General features: G+C 46.9%; 1 protein-coding gene across 2 annotated transcripts in view; it reads left to right on the top strand.

The window, feature by feature from the left end:
* Positions 1-23546, top strand: part of LOC147121711 (centrosome-associated protein 350-like) — a 97905-nt gene that overhangs the window by 20282 nt on the left and 54077 nt on the right. Inside the window, exons 2-5 of one of the 2 annotated variants that reach the window (XM_085982156.1) lie at positions 12323-12393; positions 18478-18563; positions 19802-19845; positions 22965-23079. In XM_085982156.1, the coding sequence (XP_085838282.1) occupies positions 18491-18563; positions 19802-19845; positions 22965-23079 (232 nt within the window). In that variant the 5' untranslated portion in view covers positions 12323-12393; positions 18478-18490. The remainder of the gene's footprint in view (positions 1-12322; positions 12394-18477; positions 18564-19801; positions 19846-22964; positions 23080-23546) is intronic. The other variant, XM_085982155.1, reaches the window with a different exon arrangement.

Genomic DNA, 23546 nt, shown 5'->3' on the forward strand with positions numbered 1-23546 from the left:
GCTCTTCCTCAGTAAGTACGCTGTTAAATTCCCCACTGAAAGTTAGACCCAAAGAGATTAGGTGTAACTGGGGTTTTAACAGCGTTATTACTGTTAAACAAATATTAGGGGCCTGGAAAACTAATTTTAATTTTGCGCAGTGTGAAATTTGTCAATTTTAATAAAAATTAAAATTTTTAAGAAACTTTTCAAAAACATTTTTTTAAAGTGTGCCCATCTTTATTTCAGGTTTGCCTTTTCCCCATGTGAGAGCCCTAATCTTTGTTTTACTCGCTAACATTTTTAACAAGTTAGAATTTTAAGAGCTTACTCACTTCCTCCTTCGCTGTTTGAGAAAATTCTGCGTTTTGATTGCTTAGACAGCCTGTTGACGTCACAGCAGTTCGAACAAGGGAATCCCCACTAACTTCCATTGATTTGAATTGAAGGTCGGAAAACCCAAAGTTCTCGACACCAGAATCGTGAAATCCTGGCGCAAAGTGTACTTCTCTTCGCTGCTGACGGCAAATTCCAGGGAATTATTTTCTGAAAGAAATCTATCTCATTTGCATTTGAATGAAATGGTAATGCTTCCACAAGGAAGCCTGTTCCATAAATTCATCACTCGTTCTCTGAAATAATGTTTCTCAGATTAGTTTTGAATTTACCCCCAATTTATAGAATTAACATTTGGCCTTGGCTCACTAAATGTTTCATTCCTCTTTCAGAAAGATTGGAGAAGCGCATACGAGGCGTCAATGCCCAGTTCAGATTACAAAGTGGCCTTTGTTACACCCTAATCATATAATTAGATTTTGGTAATTGTGGGCACACTCCTGAACGCAAGACACTTGGACCACTTAAGGGAGTGACTAGCACCACCGTACCTGAGCGAAATTGTAAGGCAGAGTCGAAAATGCTTTGATTACACAGTGGGTCTGTCAACATATGAAGACAGGTTAAAGTGCTATACTCGGAAGCATTAACCTGCCTTCTCTTTTCACATGTTGACAGACCTGCCGTGTATGCTCTCTCTTAATCGGACTTCCAGCATTTGCAATATTCTTTAACAACAACAACAACTTACATTTATATAGCGCCTTGCATTATCAAAAACAAAATTTGACACCGAGTCTCTCAAGATCATGTTAGGGCAGGTGACCAAAAGAGGTAGGTTTGAAGGAGCGTCTTAAAGGAGGAAAGAGAGGCGAAGAGGTTTAGGGAAGGAATTCCAGAGCTTATGGCCTTGGCAGCTGAAGGCACGGCTGCCAATGGTGGAGCGATTAAAATCGGGGATGTTCGAGGCCAGAATTGGCGGAGCGCAGAGATCTCGGGCGGATTGTAGGGCTAGAGGAGATTAGAGATAGGGAGGGGCGAGGCCCGTGGACGGATTAAAGATGAGAATTTTAAAATCTGGGCATTGCTTAATTGGGAGTCAATGTAGGTCAATGAGCACAGGGGTGATGGGTGAACGGGACTTGGTGTAAAAAGGAGGTAGTGAAAACAGTGAACGGTATGGTCACATTTATACAAATAGTGTTGCAAGTGCTGAGTCACTGTGCGTGCCTTGGAAGGTGACGTTTCTGGAACTAATTCAGTAGCAGATTCACACAGGGCTTAATCTGCTAGTTGACAGTCGTTAGCACACGGAGCTGGAAATATTTTGCATGCTTATTTCTTTATCTCAGAAATGTCTGAGCCTTATGTGCAATGAACTACTTTGCAAACGTGACAGCCAATTTGTACACTGGAAGATCCCACATGCTGTGATGGGATCTGTATTTTGTGGGTTTAGGTTGAGGGAGAAATGTCAGCCAGCGCATCAGAAGAACTCCCTAATCTTCACATTGTCCCATGGAATCTTTAACATCTACTTGCACCACCAGAACAGGTAGATGGGACCTTGGTTTAACATCTTATCTGAAGGGTGGTATCTCAAAGAGCAGCAGTGCTGCACTGGAGTGTCGACTAGATTATGTGCTCCAACCTTGGAGTGGGGCTTGAACCCACAACCTGGTGACTCGGGTAAGAGTGCTACCAACTGAGGTTAGGTGACATTTGGAAGAATGGTAGCTTGGGCAAAGTACTGGATGGTTCCTGGAACTGTACTCCACAATGGGTCAAATGGTTGCAGAGGGAAGGAAGCAAAATGTCTTTAAAATTCTAGCTCTGTCAGCCTGAAGTTAGAAAGGCATTCAGGTCGTGCAGTGGAACCAAATTTTTGAAATCTGTTTGGGTAATTAATTGCTTTGCTGATCTTTGCTCCCATCCCCAGGTGCAGTCTGAGAGACCATTGGGCGCTTTGAAGTATGGAGCAGGGGTGAATGGTACAGTTGAACAAACCCATCTGTTCCTGAAATTGACCTCTGCTGCGATACTTGGTGCGTTTATACTGCAGCTGCTGTTGAGAGACTAGTAGCTGCAGAATTGAAGTGTCGGCACTTTCTCAACATTTACATCAGCTCCAGCCAGGCAAGGCATTTACACCGCTGGTTGGAACCGCAAGTCTCCTGCCCAGGGGAGAGCACTGCTTGCACTCCTTCCAGCAGGTAACATTTTTACTGTTTAGAGAGCACAGGTGGGAGTTTCTGCACACTCTATATACATTGACTCCAGGTACATTGAAACAAATGCCCAGAGAGATGGAGGACCCCTGAGCATCCTGGTGTTGCACTCCTAGTATCCGACCCAAGCAGTGTGAGACTGCCTCTTCCAGGGAGCCTTGACTGCTTCTTTCTGGCGATGTGCTGCACACTTTGGCATTGTGAAGTGAGAACCACATTGCACTAATACTTACTAAAGTTGTAGTATAAAGGCACCCCAAGTATCTACTTGGTGCGATGTATTGCAGTTCAGTGTCACAAAATGGTGAGGTGCGAGTCTGTACCTAGCCATGGTTGTATCACTTGGAGTGAGTGTTGAGTGGATGCCAGTTAGTAGGCCATTAGAGTCATAGAATGGTTACAGCACGGAAGAAGGCCCGTCGAGCCTGTGCCGGCTCTCTGCAAGAGCACTTCAGCTAGACCCACTCCCCTGCCCTTTCCTCATTCTGCTGTGGCACTCCTGTTGGCAGCTCATTTGAGCACAACATTGGGGAAAAATCAGGCGGGTTGTTTGCCCCGTTGGCGAGGAATGGCATACAAAATGGGAGCCCCCAAAAAAGGTCATGAAAAGTAACTTAAGCTTTCCTCCAGCAAAACATCTCTCAATGTTTGTCTCCCTTTTCCTGCCCAACCCCATCTTCCCTGCCCAGCTGAGGGTGTCCAGGCGCCCAGCTGAGGGTGTCCAGGTGTCCAGCTATCCAGCTTCAGGCTCTGCCAGCTGACATCGCTCGAACCTTTGCAAATGCTTCCTTCAATTGTCTTTTCTTGTCCGAATTGTGTACCTTCCCCGGTGATGTGGCAAAACAGAGTGACTCTCCTCTGCAGTGGACAGTCAGCGTGGATTCTGAAATGAACCTGTTTTTTTTCACGTGTTGGGATTTATATAAAATTCTCAGTGAATTGATTCAATATAGTTTAACTTCATTTGCTCTTATCACAAAGACTACCTACTTTCACCATTGTAATATTGCCTGTGCCCGTCTCCGCTCCTGCCTCAGCCCATCTGCTGCTCAAACCCTCATCCATGCTTTTGTCCCTTCCAGTCTCAGCTATTCCAATGCTCCCCTGGCCAGCCTCCCATCTTCCATCCTGCAGAAACTTAAGCTCATCTAAAACTCTGCTGCCCGTATCCTAACTCTCACCAAGTCTCATTCACCCATTACCTCTGTGCTCACTGATCTACATTGGCACTCGGTCCAGCAGTGCCTTGACTTTAATATTCTCACCATGTTCAAATCCCTCAATGGACTCGCCCTACCTCACCTCTGTAACCTCCTCCAAGGACTCTGCGTTCCTCCAATTCTGGCCTCTTGCACATCTCACACTTCCTTCGCCCCACCATTGGCGGCTGTGCCTTCAGCTACCTGGCTATGATAGATTGGGGAGCTTCATTAAAAGACTTGACGGTGGATAGGCAATAGCTAACATTTAAGGAACTTATGCATGAATTGCAACGGTTATACATTCCTTTCTGGTGCAAAAACACAAAAGGAAAAGCGGCTAACAAAAGAAATTAAGGATATTATTAGATCCAAAGCATAGTCATAGAAAGTTGCCAGAAAAAGTAACAAGCCTGAGGATTGGGAGCAGTTTAGAATTCAAGGAAAAAAGGATCAAGCAATTGATTAAGAGGGGAAAATAGAGTATGAGAGTAAACTTGCAAGGAACATAAAAGCAGACTAAAAGCTTCTACAAGTATGTTTAAAAAAAAAAAAAAAAAAAAATTAGTGAAAACAAATGTAGGTCGCTTACAGTCAGAAACGGGAGAATTTATAATGGGGAACAAGGAAATACTTTGGTTCTGTCTTCGCGGAAGAGGGCACAAATAACTTCCCAGAAATGCTCGGGAACCAAGGGTCTAGTGAGGAGGAATTACAGGAAATTAGTATAAGTAAAAAAAAGTGCTGGAGAAATGAATGGGACTGAAAGCCGATAAATCCCCAGGGCCTGATGATCTGCATCCCAGAGTGCTAAAAGAGGTAGCCATGGAAATAGTGGATGCATTGGTTGTCATCTTCCAAAATTCTGTAGATTATGGAACAGTTCCTGCAGATTGGAGGGTGGCAAATGTAACCCCACTATTTAAAAAAGGAGGGAGAGAGAAAACGGGGAACTACAGAACGGTTAGCCTAACATCAGTAGCAAGGAAAATGCTAGAGTCTATTATAAAGGATGTGATAACATGACACTTAGAAAATATCAACGGGATTCGACAAAGTCAACATGATTTATGAAAGGGAAATTGTGTTTGACAAACCTACTGGAGTTTTTTGAGGGTGTAACTGGTAGAATAGATAAGGGAGAACCAGTGGATGTGGTGTATTTGGATTTTCAGAAGGCCTTTGATAAAGTCCCACGTAAGAGGTTAGTGTGCAAAATTAAAGCACATGGGATTGGGGGTAATATGGATTGAAAATTGGGTAACGGACAGGAAACAGAGAGTAGGAATAAATGGGTCTTTTTTGGGGTGGCAGGCGGTGACTAGTGGGGTATCGCAAGGATCAGTGCTTGGGCCCCAGCTATTCACAATATACATCAATGATTTGGATGAGGGAACCAAATGTAATATTTCCAAGTTTACTGACGACAAGAAGCTAGGTGGGATTATGAGTTGTGAGGAGGATGCAGAGAGGCGTCAAGGCGATTTAGACAAGTTGAGTGAGTGGGCAAATACATGGCAGATGCAGTATAATGTGGATAACTGAAGTTATCCACTTCGGTAGGAAAAACAGAAAGGCAGAGTATTATTTAAATGGTGATAGATTGGGAAATGTTGGTGTACAAAGGGACCTGGGTGTCCTTGCACACCAGTCACGGAAAGCAAACAGGCAGGTGCAGTTAGGAAGGCAAATGGTATGTTGGCCTTTGTTGCAAGAGGATTTGAGTACAGGAGCAAGGATGTCTTGCTACAGTTATACAGGGCCTTGGTGAGACCACACCTGGAGTACTGTGTGCAGTTTTGGTCTCCTTACCCAAGAAAGGATATAGTTTCCATAGAGGGAGTGCAGCGACGGTTCACCAGACTGATTCCTGGGATGGCAGGACTGTCGTATGAGGAGAGATTGGGTCAGCTAGGCCTGTATTCACTAGTGTTTAGAAGAATGAGAGGGGATCTCATTGAAACATATAACATTCTGACAGGGCTAGACAGACTGGATGCAGGGAGGATGTCTCCCCACGCTAGGGGGGTCTAGAAACATTGAAGATAGGAGCAGGAGTAGGCCATTTGGCCCCTCGAGCCTGTTCTGCCATTTAATGAGATCATGGCTGATCATCCAAATTCAGTACCCTGTCCCTGCTTTCTCCCCATCTCCCTTGATCCCTTTAGCCTTAAGAAATATATCTTAACTCCTTCTTGAATATATTTAATGAATTGGCCTCAACTGCCTTCTGTGGTAGAGAATTCCACAGGTTCACCACTCTCTGGGTGAAGAAATTCCTCCTCATTTCAGTCCTAAATGGCCTACCCCTTATCCTTAGACTATGACCCCTGGTTCTGGACTCCCCGACCATCGGGAACATCCTTCCAGCATCGAGTCTGTCCAGGCCTGACAGAATTTTATAGGTTTCGATGAGATCCCCCCCCTCAATCTTCTAAACTAGTGAGCATAAGCCCAATCGACACAATCTCTCCTCATACGTCATTCCTGCCATCCCACGTATCAGCCTGGTGAATCTTCGCTGCACTCCTTCCATGGCAAGAACGTCCTTCCTCAGGTAAGGCGACCAAAACTGCACACACTACTCAAGGTGCGGTCTCACCAAGGCCCTGTACAACTGTAGCAAGACATCCTTGTTCCTGTACTCGAACCCTCTTGCTACGAAGGCCAACATTCCATTTGCCTTCTTAACCGCCTGCTGCACCTGCATGCTTACCTTCAGCGACTGGTGCACAAGAACACCCAGGTCTCTTTGCACTTCCCCTTCTCCCAATCTATTGCCATTCAAATAATAATCTGCTTTCCTGTTTTGCCACCAGTGGATAACCTCACATTTATCCACATTATAGTGCATTTGCCATGTTTCTGCCCAATCACCTAACCTGTTCAAATCGTACTGGAGTTTCATGACCTCCTCCTCACAGCATACCCTCCCACCCAGCTTTGTGTCGTCTGCAAATTTGGAGATATTACATCCAATTCCCTCGTCCAGATCATTAATATATATTGTGAACAGCTGGGGTCCTCGGACCGATCCTTGCGGTACCCCACTAGTCACTGCCTGCCACTCGGAAAACGACCCATTTATTCCAACTCTTTGCTTTTTGTCCGCCAACCAGTTCTCTATCCAAGTCAATACCTTGCCCCCAATCCCATGTGCCTTAATTTTGCACGCTAATCTCTTATGCGGGACCTTATCGAAAGCCTTCTGAAAGTCCAAATACACCACATCCACTGGTTCTCCCTTATCTATTTTACCAGTTACATCCTCAAAAAATTCCAGTAGATTAGTCAAGCATGATTTACCTTTTGTAAATCCATGTTGACTTTGTCCGATCCCGTCACTGCTTTCCAAGTGCTCTGCTATTACATCTTTTATAATGGACTCGAGCATTTTCCCCACTACTGATGCCAGGCTTACCGGTCTATAATTCCCCGCTTTTTCTCTGCCACCTGTTTTGAATAGTGGGGTAACATTTGCTACCCTCCAATCCATGGGTACTGTTCCAGAGTCTATCGAGTTCTGGAAGATGACCAGCAATGCATCTACTATTTCTAGGGCCACTTCCTTAAGTACCCTGGGATGTAGATTATCAGGCCCTGGGGATTTATCGGCCTTCAGTCCCATTAATTTTCCTAACACCATTTCCCTACAAATACTGATTTCTTTCAGTTCCACCCTTTCATCAGACCCTATGTTCCCTGGCATTTCTGGGAGGTTATTTGTGTCCTCCTTTGTGAAGACAGAACCAAAATATGTATTTAGTTGGTCTGCCATTTCTTTGTTCCCCATTATAAATTCCCCCGATTCTGACTGCAAGGGACCTACGCTTGACTTCACCAATCTTTTTCTCTTCACATATCTGTAAAAGCTTTTGCAGTCAGTTTTTATGTTCCCTGCAAGCTTACTCTCATATTCTATTTTCCCTTTCTTAATTAATCCCTTTGTCCTCCTTTGTTGAATCCTAAACTGCTCCCAATCCTCAAGATTATTGCTTTTTCTGGCCAATTTGTATGTCCTCTCCTTGGATCTTATGCTACCCCTAATTTCCCTTGTTAGTCACGGTTGAGTCACCTTTTTTGTTCTATTTTTATGCCAAACTGGGATGAACAACTTCTGTAGTTCATCCATTCGGTCTTTGAATGTTTGCCAGTGCCTATCCACCGTCAACCCTTTGAGTGCCATTCCCCAATCAATCCTACCCCACTCGCTCCTCAGACCATCGTAGTTTCCTTTATTTAAATTGAGGACCCTAGTTTCTGAGTCAACTACTTCATTCTCCATCTTAATGAAGAATTCGATCATATTATGATTGCTCCAACCCAAGGGGCCTCGTACAACAAGATTGCTAATTAATCCTTTCTCGTTACATAATACCCAGTCTAAGATGGCCTGATCTCTGGTTGGTTCCTCGACATATTGGTCCAGGAAACCATCCCGTAAACACTCCAGGAATTCCTCCTCCACAGTATTGTTACTAATTTGGTTAGCCCAATCTATATGTAGATTAAAGTCACCCATGATGACTGCTGTGCCCTTATTGCACGCTTCTTTAATTTCCCTTTTAATGCCATCCCCAACCTCCGCCTTACTGTTTGGAGGTCTATATACCACTCCCACTAATGTTTTTTTCGCCTTAGTATTTCTCAATTCTACCCATACAGATTCCACATCATCAGAGCTAATATCCTTCATTACAATTGTATTAATCCCTTCTTTAACCAGTAATGCTACCCCACCTCCCTTTCCTTTTTGCCTATCTTTGCTGAAGATCGAATACCCCTGGATGTTGAGTTCCCAGTCTTGGCCATCCTTGAGCCACGTTTCCGTAATCCCAACCAAATCATATTCGTTTACCTCTATTTGCGCAGCCAGTTCATCCACCTTATTACAAATGCTCCTCGCATTAAGACACAAAGCCTTCAGGCTTGTTTTTAACACTCTTAGACCTATTAGAATTATTATTTACTGTGGCCACGTTTGATTTAAACCGTTGATTTCTCTGACTGCCACTTTTGTTTTTCTCCTTCCTATCTTTTGCTTTTATTCTTGTTTCCCTTTCCTCTGTCTCCCTGCTCAGGTTCCCAACCCCCTGCCATTTTAGTTGGCTTACCCCTTCTCCTTAGACTGTGACCCCTGGTTCTGGACTCTCCTGCCATCGGGAACATCCTTCCTACATCTAGTCTGTCTAGTCCTGTTAGAATTTTATAAGTTTCAATGAGATCCCCTCTCATTCTTCTAAACTCCAGCGAGTATAAGCCCAATCTCTCTCCATACGTCATTCCTGCGATCCCAGGTATCAGTCTGGTGAATCTTCGCTGCACTCCCTCCATGGCAAGGACATCCTTCCTCAGATAAGGCGACCAAAACTGCACACAATACTCGAGGTGTGGTCTCACCAAGGCCCTGTACAACTGTAGCAAGACATCCTTGTTCCTGTACTCGAATCCTCTCGCTATGAAGGCCAACATACCATTTGCCGCCTTAACCGCCTGCTGCACCTGCATGCTTATCTTCAGCGACTGGTGCACAAGGACACCCAGGTCTCATTGCACTTCCCCCTTTTCCCAATCTATTGCCGTTCAGATAATAATCTGTCTTCCTGTTTTTGCCACTGAAGTGGATAACCTTGCATTTATCCACATTAAACTGCATCTGCCATGCTTCTGCCCGATCACCCAACCTGTCCAAATCATACTGGAGTTTCTCTGCATCCTCCTCACAGCACATACGCCCACCCAGCTTTATGTCGTCTGCAAACTTGGAGATATTACATCTAGTTCCCTCGTCTAGACCATTAATATATATTGTGAATAGCTGGGGTCCTAGCACCGATCCCTGCGGTACCCCACTAGTCACTCCCTGCCACTCTGAAAAAGACCCGTTTATTCCAACTCTCTGATTCCTGTCTGCCAACCAGTTCTCTATCCAAGTCAGTACCTTACCCCCAATCCGATGTGCTTTAACTTTGCACGCCCATCTCTTATGCGGGACCTTATCGAAAGCCTTCTGAAAGTCCAAATACACCACATCTGCTGGTTCTCCGTTATCTATTCTACCAGTTACATCCTCAAAAAATTCCAGTAGATTAGTCAAACATGATGTACCTTTTGTAAATCCATGTTGACGTCGTCCGATCCTGTCACTGTTTTCCAAGTGCTCTGCTATTACATCTTTTATAATGGACTCCAGCATTTTCCCCACTACCGATGTCAGGCTTACAGGTCTATAATTCCCCGTTTTCTCTCTACCACTTTTTTAAATAGTGGGGTTACATTAGCTACCCTCCAATCCATGGGAACTATTCCAGAGTGTATAGAATTTTCTAGGGCCACTTCTTTAAGTACCCTAAGATGTAGATCATCAGGCCCTGGGGATTTATCGGCCTTCAATGCTGTCAATTTCCCTAACACCATTTCCCTACAAATACTGATTTCATTCAATTCCTCCCTCATTAGACCCTATGTTCCCCGACATCTCTAGAAGGTTATTTGTGTCCTCCTTTGTGAAGACAGAACTGAAGTATGTATTTAATTGGTCTGCCATTTCTTTGTTCCCCATTCTAAATTCCCCTGATTCTGACTGCAAGGGACCTACGCTTGACTTCACCAATCTTTTTCTCTTCACATATCTATAGAAGCTTTTAGAGTCAGCTTTTATGTTCCATGCAAGCTTACTCTCATACTCCTATTTTCCTCTTAATTAATCCCTTTGTCCTCCTTTGCTGAATCGTAAGCTGCTCCCAATCCTCAGGTTTGCTGTTTTTTCTGGCCAATTTATATGTCCTCTGTTTGGATCTTATGCTATCCCTAATTTCCCTTGTTAGCCATGGTTGAGTCACCTTTTTTGTTTTATTTTTATGCCAGAACGAGGGGCCGCAGTCTCAGGGTACAGGGTAGGACATTTAGGACTGAGATGAGAAATGTCTTCTGAGGGTGGTGAACCTGTGGAACTCTCTACCACAGAAGGCTGTGGAGGCCAAGTCACTGGCCCAGAAATTTGGATTTCCACGGGTGAGTACGCACTGGGTACTCACCCGTAAGCCCAATGGAAGTGCCGGTTTCCTGCATGCACTGCGCATGCGCGGTAAACCGGCACTTCCGTTCCCCTGAAAGAAGGGGTTCAGAGTTCGAATGCGTGCGCAGGAGAGGCTGCGCGTGTGCATCGAACTTCGTTTTTTTTGCAGGTTTTCCCGGGAAGGTAAGTCTGCAGAAGTTACACATTTAAAAAGCAGGCGTAAGGCCTGCTTTTTACAAGGTAAGTGGTGAATTAAAATTAAAACTTTTTTCCACAAGTTTATTATTTTTAAATACTTTAAAGCAAGGTAAGTTTATTTTTAGCCCCGTTAGAAAATAAAATAAAAATTTTTTTTTAAATTATTGTTTAAAATAGTTATTTCATGTAATTTATAGTTTATTTTAAAAATGTCATTTAAAAAAAATGTATTTGAAGATTTATTGCTGTTTTGGGGCCGTAGTATTTATAAGTTTTGACAGCTCTTCCTCTCATGAATGGAGCATTATGTGCTCCGATTGGCTCCCCGTGGCCCACGTGATCCCAGGGGACGCATCGAACTAACTGCGCCCCTGGGATACGCAAGCACTGCGCGCTGGCAGCTGGGCCAGGCCCAGGATCGGAATTCCACGGGGGCCCACAGCTCAACGGCCGGCGTGCTAGGTAAGTGCAGGCCGGGGGCTTACACCTGCGGGAAGCCCCCGACCCGAATTTCTGGGCCAATATATTTAAGAAGAAGATGGATAGATTTCTAGACACAAAAGGCATCAAGGGGTATGGGGAGAGAGGGGAAATATGGTATTGAGATAGAGGATCAGCCATGATCGTGTTGAATGGCCTGCTCCTATTCAATGTTTCTATGTTTACCTGTGCCCTAAGCTCTGGAATTCCCTTCCTAAACCTCTTTGCCTCTCTACCTTTCTCTCCTTTTAAGATGCACCTTAAAACCACCTCTTTTACCTGCTATTTTATGCTACTTTTTGTTAATACTCCTGTGAAGCTCCTTGGGATGTTTTACTATGTTAAGGGCGCTATTTAAGTGCAAGTTATTGTATTCGCTCTTCCTACAGTTTGGCCGATGGGGCAGGGGATGAGGAATAATTTTTTGATAGTTGTGTGGCACTGAAACAGTATCTGTTGCAGAGTGTTTTGCTACAGCAGTGATTTCATGCCCTTCATTTGTACACGGGGAGCTGCTTTGAGTCGAGTTGGGTTTGGTGATATAAATAGAGTAACAGATGTCTGGATGTGTTACAAGTCCAGGGAGGGAGGTGTCTGACAAACTGCTTGTGATTTCTGTCATTGCCAGAACACTTCTGATTGTATTACTGTTTAAGCCCCCCACCATCTGTTAAATTATTGAATACTTAGATATGATGGCCCAGAAATTAGTGTCCCAACGCGCAAGTAAGCACCGTGTACTCATGCGTGGGACCGATGGAAGTGCCGGTTTTCTGCATGCGCGGGAAACCGGCATTTCCGATCCTCTGAACCAAGGGGTTCAGAGGTCGAACGCGTGTGCGCAGGAGTCTGTGCGTGCACGTTGAACTTCCTTTTTTTTCCAGGTTTGCCCGTGCGTGAAGGCCTCCACTTTTTACACTTTAAAAAAGCAGACGTAAGGACTTAATTTTAAAAGGTAAGTGGTCTATTCATTAAAATTAGAATTTTTTTTCCCACAGGTTTATTATTTTTAAAGACTTTACAGTAAGGTTAGTGTATTTTTAGCCTCTATTTTTTATAAAATTATTTTTTCCAAAAATTTAAATTATTGTTTAAAAGTTATTTACAGTTATTTATAGTTCATTTAAATAGTGTGATGTTTTTTAAAGTTTTATTTCAAGTTTGAGTATTGTTTTGGGCGCCCGGAGTTTTCATGAGTTTGACAGTTCTTACTGTCAAACTCATGAATGAACTTTTGCATCCTCCGATTGGTTGCCCAGTGCTCACGTGATCCCAGCCGACACATCACACTAAGTGCGCCGCTGGGTCACGCAAGCACAGCGCGCCGGGAGCTGAACCGGGCCACAGACAGGAAATCCATGCAGGCCCAGGCTTCAACTGCCGGCGCGCTAGGTAAGTGTAGGTCGGGGGCTTGCACCCGCGGGAAGCCCCCGACACGAATTCCTGGGCCAATACGTTGTGTTAGGGGATTAAATGCAAGATGGCTGAGAGCATTAGGCCTCTAACCACCAACACAGGCGCGTTCATTTGCTGAAAGTATCTTTTGCCTCTATTGTACTGTTGCTGTTTAATCTATAGTGTACAATATTCTTCCCATCAGCTGGTGTAAGCTTTCATTTTAATTTTTTTAAGCAAACTACTGGTTTCCTTAAGTGCTGTTTCTTTTACAGTATTTAAAATATTGTTCTCGGGATGTGGGCGTTACTGGCAAGTCCAACATTTATTGCCTATCCCCAGACACCCTGATAAGGTGGTGATGGGCCACCTTCTTGAACTGCTGCAGGCCTTGTGGTGATGGTGTTCAGTATGGGAGTTGGACTATATTGAGCCGGCAATGGTGAAGGAGCGGCGGTATATGTCCAAGTCAGGATAGTGTGTGCGTTGGAGGTGATGCTGTTCCTATGACTCTGTTTCTCTAGTAGTGGACAAAGCGTCATTGAAGATTTGCCTATACATCAAATGACGTGGCAGGGTTAGTGTTTGAAGTGCCGGACTGTAACTGAATTGAGAAATAGGAAGAAAATAACGTGCTGTATTACAAGCACATTCACAGTGTTTTTAATGTAGAAAGAGGAAGATTCTGGAAAGGTTCATACTGAGAGATTTTATATTGGCAACCTCTTATTTTCTTGGAAGTAAGATTTAATTTTTTTTTTAGTTTCCTTCCCTTTTCTGCCTGACCTGACTGGTACTTTGCCCAAGTGATGACTCTTCATTTCTGAGCCCATATAGTGTGTTGCCAGACAATTTGGGGAGGGGATCACTGCCAGGTCCCATCCATTGCACAGGTGCACGCTTAGCAGCAAGGATCACTGGACAGTGATCAGAAGTGAGGTGTCTTGGTAGATTTTGTTCTCCTTTTCTGCCCAAGTTGAGGTCAATCTCGTCTGACCCAACTGAGAGACTCAGCTTGGGGATTGAACCCAGAACACCCCCAGTCTGTCGCTCAGTACCACACTGGGCAGTGCTTGTACGTGCTGAACCTCAATGCATTCAAAGTATTTCATTAAACAACATTTTCTGCGTTGCAGAATTGCACGTGGCCAATTACGAACGAGTGAGTGAATTGCCAACCCTTGCACACATTTTCACATCATCTGTAAATTTTACATTTTGATGCCGTCCTTAAGATCACAGGTAAAGTGAACAGCAAAGAACCCAGCAGAGTATCTAAATATCAGCTTCTATTGATTCAAATATAAACTGCCCTTTGCTGATTTATTGAAATCTTTAGGACATATATCTAATCTGCATATGTCACTCCAGTATTTAAGGTTGGTGTGATGAGTCTTGCTAATTCTTATAGTTGTATGGTCAGTGCAGGGCTGTTGTGGCTAATGTTTAACAACCTGCAGCGTGCAGTACATTCCAGAGCACCTCAACCAGTGCCTCAAACAAATACATTCCATCAAAGTGATTCATGTTTTTCCTTCTCGGTTTAGAAAAAAACACCATTGTGGGACCTCGGTTATCTGTAATGCAGTTAGCTACCACAGTTATCGTAGAACATAGCCTTGCGCCAGATGTCGGCTCTTTTACAGCTGCTAACTCCAAACTTCTCCCGCCTTGACACAAATCGGCTTCGTAGCTCAGGAACAGTTTCAAGTCAATTTTTGTGTTAAAATTATCTTTGTTTCTGTGCCAAGGGCGTCGTTGTACCAGACTGAAATCTGGGGGAATGTGTTTACCATTTTACCAGGGTGGCTAATGGAGGTATTATCTTAGTTTTCACCATATAAGGAGAGCTGACATGACACACCGATGAAAATCCTAGTGTATTGGACATTCGGTGTCTGAGCAGAAGTTGGACTTGCTGTCGGTGCAACCTGTATAGAAACGTGTATGTGTTGTGATTTTGTGCCACCTGCTGTCATTTATTTATCCGACTCCCTGTTTAGTTGTGTTGTACTGACATTGGGAAACGGTCTCAACCAGATAGACAAACGTGCCTGTGCAAACGAATGTAGCTGTGCATTCATTGCTCATGCCTGCTGAAAATACTGTGCCGAGTAAAGGGGGTGTATTCAGCACCAAGAGAACCAGCACAATTCTGGAAGGGGTTCTGTAATGTAAAAGGGGTGTAAATCACCGAGTAATTCCACTAACTTCAGTAGGATGCCTTTTAACATTTAATTTACATAATTAAGATATTTATATTGCTAAAGGGGGAGGAAATGGGACTTGGGCCAACTATGGGCACATTAACAGCTGTGTAATGAATGTCAGGGTCTTAGTAAAATAACCCAAGTGCTATTAAATTTGTATGTAACTTCCTCATGTCAGAGTGACATCTGTGCACCAGACTTCGTTGCACTGGGCTCAAGTCTTATGCAGAGTCCCCACAGGGAGAATGCAGAGAGCCAGCTCACTGCCTTTACATTACTAATGCTGGCTTCCTTACCCCGACTGCAGACTCAAAGGCCCTATTTTCATGGGTCTACAGTACTATCAGGATAGGGAATCCAGGGCTTGTTAACAATACACTGTAGGGGGACCAGGATCTCGTTGTGTTGACTTAACTTACTTATGTTAAAAATGACCTGAGTGTGTAATATTGTTATGCTGGCTGTAGGTTGAATGTAGAACTTCTGTTCAGTTTGGGGTGCTGAAACATTTAGTGCTTTTGTAAAGAAAGAAATGACTTGTATTTATGCAGCGCCTTTCACAAACTCAGGATGTCCCAAAGTGCTTTATGGCCACTTTTGAAGTGTAATGCAGCCACTGTAATGCAGTCCGGATTGAGGGAGAGTGACACTTGTGTGGATGTCTAACAGATATACGATTCTGCTGTCTGGATAAGGGAGTTGGCGTTAGTCGTGTGAATGAAGGAAGTTTGTGTACGGGCATCGTTTTGCTGCAATTAGAGCTACAGAAGCACAGGTTAAACTGGCTTAAATCACTCCAACAGGAGGAGTGTGGTAATGTACTGACACGACCATCGATGTATTAGTTGTCAGTTGATGCACGGTACACACATTCTCCAACTTTCCTGGAAATGTTAGGAGTGACATCACCTTCAAACCCATTTAAACACGTGGAGCTGAGTTTATTTTCAAGAACAGCAAAGGTCAAAATATCTAAGTGGTTACGTGTTCTGAAATACAGCCAGTGGTAAGAAATTACTCACCGGGAAACACAAGCATACATTTTTAGAGTCTGGTACAGTTATTGGAGGGGGAATACCTTTTTATATTTTAGGCAGGGTAATTAATGCCTTGATGATGTAACTTGACCTTTATTGTGTCAAAAGTGATGGCATGTGTCTTTTACATTCGAGCAGTTATGCATCAGCACAGCCAAATGATCCTTCAAGATAAGATAAGAATTTATATAGAGCATTATCACATGCTTAGAGCATTCCGAACACATCACACACGAAGAATTATCTTGAAGGTCGTATACTGCTATGTAGGTGAAAGGTATATGATGGGAGGAGCAAGAGGTGTTGGAGATTACCTCTTCGGCGAGGTGCATCGTACTGTGGGATGGAGTCCAGCATCACTTGAATGCTTCATTGACAGCTTTGTAAATGAGTATTCCATGCAGCACTTTTTGTTTTGAAATTGTGTCGAATATTCAATCCCGAGAGCTAAATGAGTGAGCACCCTTGCTATCTTTGTCCATTTGTGGTGTATAGTTAGGGGAGAATCATGTTACCTATACCTGCCAAAAAAAGTGTGAAATATAATGGCCCAGAAATTCGGGTCGGGCGCTTCCCGCGGGTGTAAGCCCCCGACCTGCACTTACCTTGCGCGCCGGCAGTTGAGCTGTAGGGCCCCGTGGAATTCCAATCCGGGGCCTGGCCCAGCTGCCGGCGCGCTGTGCTTGCGTGTCCCAGGGGCGTAGTTAGTTCGATGCGTCCCCTGAGATCACGTGAGCCATGGGCAGCCAATCGGAGGAGGGAAAAGCCCATTCATAAGATTGACAGGAAGACCTGTCAAAACTTATAAATACTACAGGCCCCAAAATAGCAGTAAACCTTCAAATAAATTTTTAAAAAAATCACACTTTTTAAATAAACTATAAATTACATTAAATAACTATTTTAAACAATAATTTAAATTTTTGAAAAAAATAATTTTATATTCTAACGGGGCTAAAAATAAACTTACCTTGCTTTAAAGTATTTAAAAATAATAAACCTGTGGAAATTTTTTTTAATTTTAATTAATTGACCACTTACCTTGCAAAAAGCAGGCCTTAGGCCTGCTTTTTAAATGTGTAAATCCTGCAGGCTTACCCTCCCGGGAAAATCTGTATATAAAAAAAAAACGAAGTTCAAAGCGCACGCGCAGCCTCTCCTGCGCGCGCGTTCAACCTCTGAACCCCTTCGTTCAGAGGATCGGAAGTGCCGGTTTCCCGCGCATGCGCAGTGCATGCAGAAAACCGGCCCAACTTTGTCCAGTGGGGAAAAAAAACCTGCTGGCTTCAACCACCTGATATTGGTCAGTGAGAGGCCACGATTAATGAAAACATACTGAGGGAGTATAGAATAGGTGATGAGGCTGCCGGTATTGCACTGCAGTGATGCACATCTTTTGGGCATCTTTGGGATTTTGAGCTCATGGAGATATTGATGCTGATGTTGAAATACTTTTCCACTCTTTGACAATCTGGTATTGAGCACTTAGGCCAGATACATAGCACGAGTTGCACACAACAAAGTTCCATCGACTCTGCTCCTGTAATGTGCCCTTAGCCTCGAACATTTCCCACACCATTGCAGGATTTTTGAGACAAGTGATTTAGTGAGAGCTGTGCATTTGTGGCCCTGAGGAACTGGGTTAAATTTATCGTGGAATCTTTGTAGCCAGCAAAAAAAAAAAAGATTCGTATTCCATGGGCTGGATTTGAACCTCGGTCCCAGGTAAAATCAATTGTGGTTTAACCTGGGGTGTCTAACTTGTCGCCCTCAGGCCACATGGTCCCCACGTCCTGTCAATCTGACCTTCGCAGCCCAGGGAACTCGTCTCTCTCTGCACGTTTATTTCTTTGTCCAATTAGCATTTTGTGAGCCTGGAGGGTTGGAAAGGGCTGCCTTTGGCATCATTGCCTCATTGATTGAGAAATCCTAAATCACACCAAGATCTGTTGGCAGCAACAACTTGAGATGTACTGTATGCAGGTTAATGGGAATGTGAATTTGATCTCTACAAGTGACTCCTGATGCGTCATGATGTGTGCCAAACACACTCCTGTTCTAACCCACTGTACCTAATTCATTCACATCCACCTACTCCTAATTCTTATGTTCACTTTGAACAGATACTGTATCTAGTGGGCGGAATGATGTGCTATAAAAGTGTAGGACTAGATTGGTGTGTCAACCAGATTTCAATTGTCTACACAACATATTGTATCTGGAGCTCACAACATTGCTATCATTAAATGATACCTGCTAAATATGACTGACCATGTTTGACCAAATCTCATAACATAAATGAACATCGCAGATGCAAGAAATAAAAAGGAATCGTGAGTTTGGGAGTTGAAGTTTGAGGTGCAAACGCTAATTTTGTTTGCCTTGCTTTTGTTTTAGGTGAGCTGACAAGATGTGGAGCAACAAATCTAACGAGGCATCCCTGCTAAACCCGGGACAGACGCGGAGTCGGGATACGAGGCGAGGTATATTGCTGCTGATTTACAGAACGAATCAGTTAGATTTAGTACCTTCATTTCACCAAATCGCTCAGTTGTGAGTGATTAGGAAGTCGGGTCATTAATGCACTACGGCAGAATAGATCATGTATCCAAAGAAATGTTACAGCAGTGAGCTCTGAATTTCACCGACTTGAAGGAACATCGTCACCAGGGACTGAGGGTTTACCAGCCAGGCATTGCTCTGTCCACATCCCTGCTCCCAAAGGTGCTTGTTCTTGCAGAGGTATGGTTTACTTGGGTGTCAGTGACCATCAGCTACCTCGGCAAATTGACCCTTCTCCATTTGAGCTCAGACAGCAAATGCCAATAGGTCACTTGATAGTGGAGACCATGGTGGTCAAGCCCGGGTCGTGTATCCAGAAATTCTTGTGCGGCCAGTGTGTGAAGGTATTGAATACGGTGATACCATTTCTAAGTTTCAAAGACGTACCAAGTAAGTGGCGAGGCTGCAGTGTAATGTGTAACTCGTGGTGAAAACTCGGACATCAGTTAATAAAACTTAGCAAGAACAGAAAAACATTGTACAGACTGGAAAGTTGCAGGTTTGATGTCCCGTCTGTGCCGAGTTGTGTGAGCGGAGCGTGAACTGCAGTGGCCCTGGGCTCGGGAGTGGAAAAATTAGCTAGGGTTCAGTGGAAACAGACTGGCTAGCCTGTTTTAGAAGAGGGAAGAGTGACTCCGACTGTTACTGAATGGTTAGTGTTGGGAAATGGAGCAATGCCACTCTGAGTTTGTGGCCGAGGCTCACCGGGGCAGTGCAGAAGGCGCTTTACTATTGATCTGACCTGGGAGCGCTTGATGTTGATGGGCATTCGAAATGGAATTTGTTCTCTTGCACAGTACTGACATCACTCACCTCAGTGGGCATAACATTCACACAAGAAAGTCAAGTTATGCAGTGACTGCTTTAACCCATAAACTGGCAGGGCTAAATTGTCCTCAGCAGCTCTGGTTTGAAGTCCCGGTAAAACTAAGTCAGAGGTCGATCATCTCAGTCGTTTTGGTTGGTGTAGCCGATCGAGTGTAGATGCCCAGGGAATGCTATGAACACTCGTCCTGCTAACACTGGTTCAGCCTACGCCACAGAATCCTTCGAAATATTTTAATGCATGGAATTACCTGGTAGTCCAGGGTGAAGCTCTTCCAATCATGTGAATTTATTCAAAATGCAATAAACGTAACTCGGTCCTCTTGTGTTTTAGATTTGGTCTCAGCATGGGATACAGTCAACCAGACCAAAGCTGCTGTAAGTATCTCAAGATTTTATTTGTGGTAATTCAAAGTTTCCCCAAAAAGCGTGTGCATGGGACGGGTGTCCCAACAGGCCGGAGGTGGGGTATCCCCTCGTCCGGTGTTACTCGTTGTACTCGAGTCGCCTTTATAAATAGGGTTTATGCAACAGCCATTGCATCAGAATGCCTCTCTTCACCTTGGCATTGGCCAGTGGAAATGGGGTTCGTTTCTTTTGGTTGGGAGCCAAAAATTAGGCAAATAACTGAAATGTTTGGTCTGATCAAATTGTTACAAGTTATTGGTCACTTTTGGAAATTAATCTTTAGACTCTTAGCAAGTGCAGGAAAATTGTAGCTTTTTAAATGTGTTCAGCACACAAACAGTGAAATAAATCAAAGTTTCAGTGAATAAAGCTACTGTGGTGTCAGGAGTAATGTTATTACTGTAACATTATCTCTATAGCTAGAAATAGCACTTCAGATTAAACACATCTATTCTGCCCAGTCTGTTTTACCCAGTCTGTTTTCTTCCTGATTCTCTCTCTCTCTCGCACTATTTTTCTATCAGCCATACCATATCTTCTATATATATATATAAATCGGTACTTCTGTCCTTCTGTCTGTCTGTCTGTCATCGCGTGTGCGCCCTCCCTTCCCCCCCGCCCTCCCTTCCCCCTCCCGCCCTCCCTTCCCTTCCCCCCCGCCCTCCCTTCCCCCCCCGCCCTCCCTTCCCCCCCCGCCCTCCCTTCCCCCCCCGCCCTCCCTTCCCCCCCCCGCCCTCCCTTCCCCCCCCGCCCTCCCTTCCCCCCCCCCCGCCCTCCCTTCCCCCCCCCGCCCTCCCTTCCCCCCCCGCCCTCCCTTCCCCCCCCCGCCCTCCCTTCCCCCCCCCGCCCTCCCTTCCCCCCCCCGCCCTCCCTTCCCCCCCCCGCCCTCCCTTCCCCCCCCCGCCCTCCCCTTCCCCCCCCCGCCCTCCCTTCCCCCCCCGCCCTCCCTTCCCCCCCCCGCCCTCCCTTCCCGCCCCCCCCCGCCCTCCCTTCCCCCCCCCGCCCTCCCTTCCCCCCCCCGCCTCCCTTCCCCCCCCGCCCTCCCTTCACCCCCCCCCCGCCCTCCCTTCCCCCCCCCGCCCTCCCTTCCCCCCCCCCGCCCTCCCTTCCCCCCCCCCGCCCTCCCTTCCCCCCCCCGCCCTCCCTTCCCCCCCGCCCTCCCTCCCCCCCCCGCCCTCCCTTCCCCCCCCCGCCCTCCCTTCCCCCCCCCGCCCTCCCTTCCCCCCCCCGCCCTCCCTTCCCCCCCCCGCCCTCCCTTCCCCCCCGCCCTCCCTTCCCCCCCGCCCTCCCTTCCCCCCCGCCCTCCCTTCCCCCCCGCCCTCCCTTCCCCCCGCCCTCCCTTCCCCCCCGCCCTCCTTCCCCCCCGCCCTCCCTTCCCCCCCGCCCTCCCTTCCCCCCCCCGCCCTCCCTTCCCCCCCCCCGCCCTCCCTTCCCCCCCGCCCTCCCTTCCCCCCCCCCGCCCTCCCTTCCCCCCCCGCCCTCCCTTCCCCCCCCGCCCTCCCTTCCCCCCCCCGCCCTCCCTTCCCCCCCCGCCCTCCCTTCCCCCCCCCGCCCTCCCTTCCCCCCCCCCGCCCTCCCTTCCCCCCCCCCCGCCCTCCTTCCCCCCCCCCCGCCCTCCCTTCCCCCCCCCCCGCCCTCCCTTCCCCCCCCCCGCCTCCCTTCCCCCCCCCGCCCTCCCTTCCCCCCCCCCGCCCTCCCTTCCCCCCCCCCGCCCTCCCTTCCCCCCCCCCCGCCCTCCCTTCCCCCCCCCCGCCCTCCCTTCCCCCCCCGCCCTCCCTTCCCCCCCCCCGCCCTCCCTTCCCCCCCCCCGCCCTCCCTTCCCCCCCCCGCCCTCCCTTCCCCCCCCCCCGCCCTCCCTTCCCCCCCCCGCCCTCCCTTCCCCCCCCCCGCCCTCCCTTCCCCCCCCCCGCCCTCCCTTCCCCCCCCCCGCCCTCCCTTCCCCCCCCCGCCCTCCCTTCCCCCCCCCGCCCTCCCTTCCCCCCCCGCCCTCCCTTCCCCCCCCCCGCCCTCCCTTCCCCCCCCCCCGCCCTCCCTTCCCCCCCCCCGCCCTCCCTTCCCCCCCCCCGCCTCCCTTCCCCCCCCCGCCCTCCCTTCCCCCCCCCCGCCCTCCCTTCCCCCCCCCCGCCCTCCCTTCCCCCCCCCCGCCCTCCCTTCCCCCCCCCCGCCCTCCCTTCCCCCCCCCCGCCCTCCCTTCCCCCCCCCGCCCTCCCTTCCCCCCCCCGCCCTCCCTTCCCCCCCCCCCGCCCTCCCTTCCCCCCCCCCCCGCCCTCCCTTCCCCCCCCCCCCGCCCTCCCTTCCCCCCCCCCGCCCTCCCTTCCCCCCCCCCGCCCTCCCTTCCCCCCCCCCGCCCCCCCTTCCCCCTCTCTCTCTTCCAACAACAACATTCCCTCGAAAAAGCCTCGGCACCGCCGGGCACTTCAGCTAGTTTTATATACTGCAACAATTGTTTTGTTTAAAACACTTGTCTTTCTGAGGCTCGCTATCCATTTTGGAGGTGGGAGCCGAATCTCTCATTGGTCTCTGGCTTAAAAGACTTGGTTTTCAATCAGCCCCTAGCAATCTGAAGATTGATGAAGTATTCGTGTGATGATTGATTTAATCCTTGACCTAATTTTGTGCTGTCACACGAAGACCTGCTACAGTTCAACAAGTAAAGCTTTAGATGCCCTGTGCACTGAGGGCAATCATGCTAAAGAATTTAGATGCTAGTTATGACTGACTTCAGTCTGCCTTCCGCCCTGCCTACGTACAGTGCGACCACCCTAGTCTGCTACGAGCAACATCCTGTGACTGCGCTCATGGTGCATTGCTATTCTTTATCCGCCTCGACCGCCTTGTGGTATTTAACGAGCTGTCTGCTGTCTCATCCCTATGTTGTGCAATCTCCCTAAATCCCGCCCCACCTTCCAAAGACCCTCCATGTAACCCGTTGACCGTCCCTTCACTTCCCCTAATTCCCCTCCGATTCCTGCTTGGGTCTGACATTGAAATGGGAAGTGTCTTGGGATGTTTTGCTACAAGAAAGATGCTATTTTTAACGCAAGTTCTTGTATTTGACTTGTCATTCATTTATTTTCTTTCACCCCAAGCTGCGACACATAGAGAACAGGCTGGAAGCTGTCCCCACCAGCACAGCCGTGTTAGACACGGTGATGGATACTAAGAAGACTTTGAGCAGTGCTACCAGAAAAGTCAGTAGGAAGGGTAAGTGAAAAGACAGCAGAGAAGAAATTCTTGCTGGAACTTGGAGTTACAGTAGCTGTTTATCTTGTATAGGCCACTGTTGAGCAATAGCTTCAGTGAAAACATAATGGAGCTGACCTTGAGGCAAAATACAAAATCTGGTAAAGTTCTGCTTTTTATCAAGTTAATTTGTGGATCAGCCTTCCAATCCCTCACCCATGTGGCTAAAAAAACCCACTGTGTATGCAAGTCAAAATGATGGGACTTGGAAAATATATACAAGTGGTGGTTGTAGATGTGCCACTGTGGTATTTAGTTGTCTTGAGTTCTTTCTAAGTTTTCTTTTTGATGATGCACCTCAGAATGTTTGCCTTTCATTGGCTGCGAGTGCTGAAAATTGCCTTAAATCTCCACGATGGGATCCTCTTCTGTCGTTGCTAATGTGGGTGCTGGATCTCGAACAGATGGAGAAAAATCACTGGCAATTG

Source organism: Somniosus microcephalus, chromosome 3 (genome assembly GCF_052327205.1).
Source record: "Somniosus microcephalus isolate GS21.2 chromosome 3, FLI_Smic_1.0, whole genome shotgun sequence".
NCBI classification, from domain to species: Eukaryota; Metazoa; Chordata; class Chondrichthyes; order Squaliformes; family Somniosidae; genus Somniosus; species Somniosus microcephalus.